The sequence below is a fragment of the Etheostoma cragini genome, chromosome 11, assembly GCF_013103735.1.
Source record: "Etheostoma cragini isolate CJK2018 chromosome 11, CSU_Ecrag_1.0, whole genome shotgun sequence".
NCBI lineage: Eukaryota > Metazoa > Chordata > Actinopteri > Perciformes > Percidae > Etheostoma > Etheostoma cragini.
Window position 1 is genome coordinate 12572402 of NC_048417.1, and position 10103 is coordinate 12582504.

The following is a 10103-nucleotide window of genomic DNA, read 5'->3' on the forward strand; positions in this document are numbered from 1 at the left end:
TAACGTACGTAATGAACGTAGCCGTAACTAACGTAACTTTAACTACACAGTCTCTGTAACATGAGGAATTCACAACACCTTCTCTGTCCACATCAAAGTGTTTACAGGTAGAAACTCAATGAAGTGGGAAATATATATAACAAGAATGTAATCAGCTTACAAGCCTACATTTATTGAGTAAATCCAACTGACAAGTGTGAGTGACTAACCAGTAGTCTAGGTCTAGGTCCACAGTCAGACTGCATATATGTAGCGCTTTCCAAATTTCCTCTAATTCACACATACACACACACACACACACACACACATTCATACACCGATGGTGGCGGAGCCAACATGCAAGGCGCTGGCCTGCCAACAGGAGCAACTTTTGGTTCAGTGTCTTGCTCAAGAACACTTTTATATGCGAACAGAAGGAGCCATGGATGGAAACGTCAAAGATTAAAGAACGACCCGCGGCGACCAGCTCATTCACAGGCGTAAGGCTTTGTGTAAAATAATAGAAACTAGGTCAACCCTGTACTGGTTAACATGGGTTCAACACAGGACCTTGTGTAAAAGGAGACCAGCTCATGAGCTGCCATGACTGACTGAACACATAACTGAATGAGAAGCCATTAAGGTAATTGACCAATGACCCCCCCGATCTTTTAAGAGTGAAAAGGTCATTAGGAAAATGTAAAAACTAAAAATTAATAATAGTACTTTTAGACAATTACTTCTAATATCTTGTACTTGTACAGGACGTGGAAAATACTAATCATGATTTGACATCAGCAGCTCATCTGGACCACCGTTTTTAGCTTTGGGTCTAAGAGTAAAACATTTGTAGAATGTGTAAGGCTATGTGGTGCTACAATCAAGTTATTTTCATTAATGATTACTATGACTATTATAAAGCTGGAATGATTGAATGCTTGACTATTTTGATAATTGACTCATTGTATTGGTCATTTTTCAACCATTAAATGCCAAAAAATCTCTATTTCTAGCCTTTAAATTGTGTAAAATTTCTTGGCGATATCTATTTGATAGTAAACTAAATATCTTTAACTTTAGAAAAAAAGTATGTTGAAGAGACCACCCTGGAGCTTTCAAATCGACAAAATAATCAGAAAATAAATAGAAAAGTTGCAGCCCAAAATCAATTAAATGTTCTAAAAAAAAAAAAAGAAAGAAAAAAATATATAGTGGAGTCCAAGGTGACTTCTTTAAAATGCCTGTTTCCTTCTGACCAACAGATAAAAGATAAAGAAATCTAGCAAATATTCACATTTGAGAAGTAAATTTGTTGTATTTATCTTTAAAAATGACTACATTATTTGATTGACTGATTGGGTGACTAAGGAGATCCCCCATTATATGGGTCAAGGCCATGTTAGCTCGCAAATGAAGATATGCTGCTGTCCTTCCACACTTTGCTCCCACTTTGTGAGGACTCAATCCCCTCTCATTCATTTTAACAGAGCAGGGTGAGTCATCTGTCCACCAAGCAAGACCTCATCCATCGTGTCGGCAGCAGCGTCCTTTAGCTCAATTGCCTCGTATAGACAATCAACCCAGCCTAATTCAGTTACAGGCAGATGGTTCCCACAGTCCTGCCCATGCATTTTCACCACGCGCGCACGCACACGCGCGCACGCACACGCACACGCGCACACACGCACACGTGTGTCACAGACTAGCCATCGAAAGCATTGTGCACTGCAGGCAACGCCCTCATCTTCTTGCAGTGGCTCAGTGGGAGTGTTTAAGGGTGTGCCTGTGTGTGTGTGTGTGTGTGTGTGTGTTATGTGTGATAAAGATGGTACCATATGGAGGAGGAGCAGCAGACAGGCTGTTCAGTATAGCCCTGCCCAGCTCCAGTTATACTGCAGTCATTCCTGCTGACCTGTCATCATCCAGTGTGTCAGCAGCCCTGCCAGCAGAGGCAGAGAGAGACAGATGGAAAGAAAAAGAGAAAGAAAGAATACCTCAATTGCAGGCTGCTAGGAGTGCTACACCTTCATGGTGTAAGTGTATATCAGACAAAACAACATCCAGTTTCTAAAAAGGTTAAGAACATAGAGGAATAACATACCACTCACACACTGTTTAACTGTTCTGCTTTGGTAACAGCTTATGGATGATATTGACTGTAGACAGTGGATCAAACTTTAAGGATAAGGCCAGTATTATTCTATATTTTTCTTATTTTCTAAAATACCAGAAAACACTAAACCAACAATGTACAAAGCCCTGGTCACTCCAAGAAAAAACACAAAATATGTGGATCTCCAGTGGCTTGGTAATTAAGTGACTGCTCTCAAAGATAGTTGGTGAACTACTGTAGCTGGCGAGCTAACAACTAACACGCGAGCCTGCCAGTAACAAGCTAGCATTAGTCATGAGTTTCTTTACATTTCCTCTGAACTAGACGTTTACTCACCTCTGGCCTTTTGTTCTCAGGGTTGTACATTATTTAATTCAGTAAAGAGTTGTTGGAGACAGGACAAAGCTCTCCAAGCTTGCTAATTTTCTAAATGTCAGTTAGCATGTTTGTTAGCTCAGTCGCTAAAAGGAAAATACGTTCACACAAGTTATTCAAGAGTCTCTTTTGTTAAGCAGTTAATACTCTAAAGGATGACCCAGCTTATGATATAGCTTTAAAATCAGTACGGTCAAGTGGCTTCATTGGAATTTAATGATTTCCGTCCAGGCCTTTAGTCCGTCTCTAAACACTTTGATTTCCCTGACCTGTCTTGTCTATGAGCAGTCTCTAGCCGGTTTGCTCCTACTTATGACAAATCTTTAAAATGCATGCTCCCAAATGCATAATTTAATTTTAAAGTGAAATCCTTAACAACCAAAGTGTAGTTTTTCGCCAAAGTAACTCAAACTGTAAATGTATTGGGAACTATATGTAGCTAACACACATCTGGATCTACAGTGTTTACAATAACAGGATGGTGTATGTGGGATTGTGTCCGACTTTATTGTAATGTCACGTCACCCACTGAAACAATGTGGCTCAAAAGTGTTGTTTAAGATTATTTTTGGGCATTTTGGCCTTTGATGGATAGGACAGGAAAGTGGGGAGAGAAGGGATAGACACACAGCAAAGGGCCACAGGTTGGATTTGAACCCTGGCCGATGTGGTAAGAAATGAGCCCCGGTACATGGGGAGCACACTGCACCAAGCAAGCCACCAGGGTGCCTCTCAAAAGTGTTTTTAATACATTTTGGAGAACAATATGATACAGGGTAGTACACTTTATCAGGCTTTGACTGCACAGACACTACCATTAGTCCGGTAAATTGATGGTTTTGGTCTTTTCATTGCATTTGTTGACACATTGTATTGTTGAATAAGAAAAAAAAATAAAGAAAATCACCAGACTTGCCATTTACAGAGTTGTGCAAGACCCACTACCTGCAGACATGCTCTCACTCTGTGTGCATGTGAGTGAGTGATGGTTCTAATGTGAGCCCACATTTTCCAACAGGATGATATGTGATCTCTCTGATGGGAGTAGAGAAGGACCTATCCCATAATGCACCAGGAGCGGATTGTAAGCCCACCAGAGCCAGGTCTGTGCAGAATCGATCACCGGCGTTCGCGGCCCGTTGTACGCCGGTTAGATTTGTGTCTGACTTGATCCCGACTTGCTCTGACGCCATGCACACGTGGGCAACGATAATGGGCATGAGATCATTGCAGCCACAGCTCTGAGATGCAGGCAGCGCAGTTGCTTTTCGCTGACTGCAAGACGCAGGCTGGCCCAGAGTATGCTGGTAAACGCCGGCCTCTCAGCTGATTGGTTCACAATCAACTCAACATGATAACATTTTGTATAAACTTTTTATTGATTTTGAATTGGATTGATTTTACCTGCTAACTTAGGCTCATTCTGTCCAGAACACATACATATGATGTATGTGTCTGATAACATTTTATTAAATCCAAATCGGACAACAGGGGTTATTTCACTTCCTATTCAGCATGAAGGCTGCTAACTGTCAATGGCTAGAATCGGCTGGAAACTGTCCGACTTTACCGCAGATTTTTGTCCCCGCCCCCGGCTGCTGCCGCCTGCTCTAGTCCACTTTACAGGCGAGACGCAGTTCATCTCAAAAGGGTCTAATGTCTCACACAATCGTCATGAGCTACATCCTAACACAGAGCCTATTCACATGATTACCCTGTTTGACTCGTGTGTGTGTGTGTGTGTGTGTGTGTGTGTGTGTGTGTGTTCGTGGGATAGTGAGAGAAAATAAAGCATACACTAGACTAAAAATTCCGCTCACTTCACACATTAACACTTAAATCAGACCGAAGTGTAGAGAAAAGATTGTGGAAGAGGAGAAGGAATAGTAAAACACACAAAACACACTTATTGGCATGCACTTAGCAGTCATGTGAGGAGTCTTAGCACTCATTTGCTTCATTTTCGGGACAAGCTGTTCACAAGGAAGGACAGGCCGTCCATGTAGGAGATGACAGAAAGCCAAAAGAAGAAACCAACGTGTTTGATCACAGCTGACCACTGTTTAAAGACGCAACCAGCTAGCGTTTCATGTTAACCACAGGCTAACAGGAAGAGCGGGATATGACTTCATCGTGGCCAGCACACAGTCACAAAGTGCGTGTGTCCCCCTCCGACCCACACACCATTATGAAACAAACTTTATCTTGTCTGGTTTTGAATAGCGAAAGACTAGCACCTACTAAAAGAACTGTGTTGATGCCCCAAAAAGGTTAAATCAGGGGCACTGAGCTGCTGTAGTAATTAGCCCAACATGCTAAAACGCAACAGATAAACACATCTGACTCAACTTTGACAAAACTCCAGTGACCCTCACAGGGGGATGGAGCTGGAAGGTTGGCCGTCTGGGAGACACCTACGCTTGTCCTGCCTTTTATGAATGAATGGATGAATGAATGAATGAATGAATGAATTGGTCGTAACCAAAGGGTGGGGTCAGAAGCTTCAGCTGAACGAATGAGTGTGTTTTTTTTAACTTTATGGACAATAGAGCTTTCTGAGCCGCCTGTGGAATAGATTCAAAGACAGTTAGAGAAATGGGGCAACTGATCTGGACGTAGACCAGTGAAGGAAAAGAGAAGCACTTTTCCGGTGATGGCTAAGCGTTACTCCGCAGCTTCCAACTGAGCTTGACGACATAGATGTGACGTGGGCAACATGTCTAAAGGTTGTAAGTTTTCTGTTAACTGTGGCAAGAGAAATTCCAATCATTCCCAATCAGCACAGACAGAGAGCATAGGTATGCATACGTAAGGAGATAACAAAGACACAGGCTAATTACTGCTAACTAACATGCTACTCAACGTTAGTAATTAAACCTAACAGTTGATGTAAGTCCAAACTGTCTGCAAGCTTCTGCTGACATCACGTTGATTTGTCAACTATGCAACAGCAAATCGCATTGTTATGACACAATCGGCCTCTTGCCTATTTTTACAAAAACGTCTGCTACAGAGCCATAACGTGAGATACAAGGTAATGGAGCCTTTGATGTATTTTTTTGTTTCTTTAGAAATAAACAATGCCAAAAATCACCTACTTCTCAAACTGTCAACTGTAAACTGTCACTAAGGGTACTCTTACCAATTTCTAATCTTTTCGATTATAATTACAAGATGCTTTGAGCCTAAATCCTTCAAAGAACAGAGTAAAGGTGTGTATGTCTTTTACCGCACATTTGGAAAACATTATAGTCACACATTGATGTATTGCATCATCTTAACTGTGCACTTTGGCAGTAAATGCTGGGCCTTTTTCTGTTAAAAGCACAGGGAATGTGCGATACAGACACAACAAACTTGTGTGTTGCGTGTATAAAGGGGATCAATGCCACCCTGGACATAACCGGTGAAATAAGTTTTTATCTTAACATTATTTAACAAATCATTTAATTTTGGAATGAAGGAAATATGATGTTTTCACGTTGGCAACTGAACTAAACTTGACAGATGAGTGTAACTGGGTTCAAGTTTGTTTTGTGGGAGAAAAGACCCCTACCACCACTACAATACACACACTTCCTTCAAGAAAATACACTCATTATGTGTCAACAGAAAAAAAACATAGTTTGGCCTTTGGTTTTTCTTAGTTGGCGGCTTCACTGATTTCTCTGTTCTTGTGAAAGATCACTCCATTTGCGCCTCTTTCACAGTCACATTCATTAATTACAGAGTATGAGTGCTTAATCAGTTATACATGCTGCTTTTCTCTGTCCTCTTGGGTCTTGCTTTTAGTTGTTAAGCGAGAGAGTTGAGGAAGCTGTAAAATGCGTTGTATTTGTGTGTGCATGTTTTACCTTAAACCTCTTGTCTTGCAGGACCTTTTTGATGGCCACCATCTCTCCGGAGTCGCAGAGTTTAGCCTGATAGACAACGCCGAACGAGCCGTTGCCGATGACCTTAGTGTCCGTGTAGCTCACTTCCTGTGGCCGGTCGGGGCCTTGGCCTGGGGTGGCTACAACTGTAGTTACCTTGCCTCCATCTTTATCCCCTAAAGAGAGACATAGAGAAATGCAGATGCTCAAAACAAAGTAGCGATATGCACAAATTCAGGTGCGGTAGAGAAAGCAAGAGCAATCTGACATTAGAAATATGATAGATTAAGGTACAGTAAAGCATTACCAATGCCCAATAATAGAATAAAACCAAGGTGACATTTTTAAATAGTTTGTAGTGTCCCACCATACACTCCAAACCCCAACGACATTACATTTACTATACTATTAAAAGCAGTTCATCAACCAATTCATCATCTGTCTTTTAAAGCATCCAAAGGCTCAATAGCCTCCTTGTGAGAGAAGCCTTTTTGTTGTTAGGTTGCAGGTTTGAATGCCTGCTTACACACCAAACAATACAGTGTCCTTCTTTAGCCACAGCCAGTTTAACCCCCATTTGTTCCAGCAGTACTTTCTTGTGGTCAACAGCTGTGGTAGTACCGATCAGCTCCGCGCTGACTGAATCATGGCAAAGCGCAAACTGAGCCTGCAAGCTTCAAAGCTCGTCTCTATAAGTGAACGTGGAATTTCTTTGCAGTGTTTAGGTCTACTTTGAGTAGTAGGACATTAAAGAGCAATTATCTAGAGGAAACAATCAAGTGTGCGACTGCTATCTTACCCGCTACAGAGAGAAAGACACTTGAATTCCGCCAGCTGCATTGCCTGTTTAAATGCTACAGATCATTATTTTTATTTACCAGGAAGTATAGTTCCTTTTATCCAAATCAATGCATCAAATATCAGCATACAGCAGGGCGAGCTTTCTGAGACTACTGCCATGAGACTCATTGTCTTGGACAGATTCACCGACCACTGTGTACAGACAGACCAATGCAATTCCCAAGATTAATAACAGTGGAAAGTCATAAGCTAATAAGACTGTGAATCTGATGCTAATGCACTATAGATCGGAATCTGCTTTCACATGCCCCTCTTCCACTTTATGCCTTCTCTCCAGTCAGTCAGGAGCTGGCTCTGCTACCCTGAGATCTCGACGTGGAGGCCTTTCCTGTTTAAAAGGGGCTCCCTCCCCCTCCTCCTCACCGAAGTGTCAAGGAGCAAAATTCACATTAGCTGGCAGTTAAAAGACCAACTGGCAAGATTGTGTGTCGTGAGCCTGTCTCTTTATTTTAATCCCTTGACAGGCTCTCAAATTAAAACGCAAAAACTTTTGCACAACCTATGCGACTAAAGCCGACCGTAACACCGGGTCAACCCTTTCAATCGACATATTAGTCTTATTAGCATTTCTCTTTCACACAAGCTGTAGCAGAAAAAGGTTGTGTATGAGCTCAAACACCTACACACCTTAAGTAATTAAAAGGTCTTTGTGAAATGTATCTAAATTTAGATTTGAATGAACCCATTTGTCAACAGTGAGTACTGAACCAAATCGATGGGTGGATTAGTGCTGCATAATAACAGTGACGGTTCTACAGTATGGTTTTATTTAACAGAAACTTTGTACGGCATACAGTGGCAGCAGGACACTTGAGGACACGTGTAGGTCACAGCGTCCTGTCCATATGAGAAGGATGTAACCATCTAATGCTGACTTCTTGCAGTACCAGTTAGTCTACGTGAGAGTTTTTTTTAGTCTGTGAGTTTTTGCCTTAACAAAGCCTTTGTGTCTATGTGTGAGTTTTGCATTAACAAAGTGATTGGGTTAACTAAACCTACATGGCTTAAAGTATTTGAACACCAGAAAGTCAACGTTTTGACCAAGACAGCAATACCTTTACCACTGTGTGACCAGTGAGTGGTCCAATTACTGAAGATGTGATTATGATCAAACAGTAGGGGAAGGGAGTCTAGAAAGGTCTGAGGAACCAACAGGATCGAGTCTAGAAAGAGAAACTGAAGAATGATTCTGTAATGACAGAAATAGACATTCCAGAGAGAGAGAGCGAGCGAGAGAAACATGACTGCCTACATATTCCAGCAGGACCATTTCTATGACGCCTCTGCACTTCCTCAAACCGTGAGAAACACGCACAGTTCACAGTGAGATGTTACACTGGTGCAGATCAGAATAACCAAGCAATCAGATTGCAATTGAATGATTTGCATTTCAAGAAAGTCTGATTGGAAGTCTGTGTGAAGCATGAGCTTTCAACACTAAACTGGCATAGCCTTAACATCTTGAACTATCAATCTTCACACTGATTTCCCTCCATTAGGATATACTGGTAAAAAACAATCAATGATGATGAAGATTTTTAAATTTTTATTTCACTTGTTTCAAGCTAAAAGCACCTTTTCATTCAACTGAATTATCCCTAGTGAAGCGTTGAAAATGTCTGTTAGCCCCACACAATGTGAATCACAGCCTCTACAGAGAAAAGCAACACCTTGAAACATGGGCTTGCAGCATTGCCATAATTACTTTGTCAATTAGCCTGCCGTGAGAAAATAATTAGCGTGACAAATCACAGTGCAGGATTTCCCGTACATATGAGGTATCACTTAACTACAAAGGTGACACAAGAGAGACAGCTGCTGCAACTTTCAGTCAGAGGCATCAATAGTCAAGTCAAGTCACCAGACTAGCTCAGGCCACAACATGTGGTGGGGCCAGAAAAACATCACTGTTGAGCAGTTGCAAGACACGTGGGACCAAAATGTATCAAAAGATCCTAGCAGTATGATCCAGGGCTAAGTAGAGGACACAAAACATTTACTGCTAACTTATCAACACAATTATTGGTAGACACAATTTAGACAATTGGGAGTCAAAAGTTTGTGTATTTTCCTGACTGACATAAAATGTTTTGACACACTACCACAGCATATATTTTCTACACTTGCACAAACGTGAATTTTACGTGCAGCATTTTTTCACAGGTTTGCAGTGATATACAACCACAGGCTTTGAAATTACTGCACACTATTTTACAAGCTCGATATTTTATTGACCTTCATTGGATATGGATAATATGTCCCAAAAAGTTAGATTTTATTTCCATCATTTACACTTTCAAAATAACAGAAAACAAAAAAAATGGCGTCTGCAAAAGTTTGGGCACCCTGCAGAGTTTCTAGCATGCACCGCCCCCTTTGGAAAGCTGAGACCTGACAGTGTCATGGATTGTTCTCAATCATTGTCTGAAAAATCAGGTGATTTCAATCTTCAATCTTATGGTTTTAAATGCCCAGACTCATCTGACCTTGCCCCAACAATCAGCACCATGGCTTCTTCTAAGCAGTTGTCTAGAAAACTGAAACTGAAAATAGACTATGCTCACAAAGCAGGAGAAGGCTATAAGAAGATGGCAAAGCGTTTTCAAATGCCAATATCCTCTGTTTGGAATGTAATTAAGAAATGGCAGTCATCAGGAACAGTGGAAGTTAAATCAAGATCTGGAAGACCAAGAAAAATATCAGACAGAATAACTCGTAGGAGTGTAAGAAAAGCAAGTCCAAACCCACGTTTGATTGGACGAGCCACCTAGAAAGACCTGGCAGACACTGGAGTTGTGGTACACCATTCCACTATAAAGAAATAATTGTACAAATATGGTCTTCATGGAAGAGTCATCAGAAGAAAACCTCTTCTACGTCCTCACCACAAAAATCAGCGTTTG

The 10103-nt window shown here is 41.3% G+C and overlaps 1 protein-coding gene across 2 annotated transcripts in view; it reads right to left on the reverse strand.

Moving 5' to 3' along the window:
* gsk3ba (glycogen synthase kinase 3 beta, genome duplicate a) overlaps window positions 1–10103 on the reverse strand; it is a 30410-nt gene that overhangs the window by 15626 nt on the left and 4681 nt on the right. For both annotated transcript variants that reach the window (XM_034884621.1, XM_034884622.1), the window contains exon 2: window positions 6322–6515. In XM_034884621.1, coding sequence (XP_034740512.1) covers window positions 6322–6515 — 194 coding nt within the window. The remainder of the gene's footprint in view (window positions 1–6321; window positions 6516–10103) is intronic.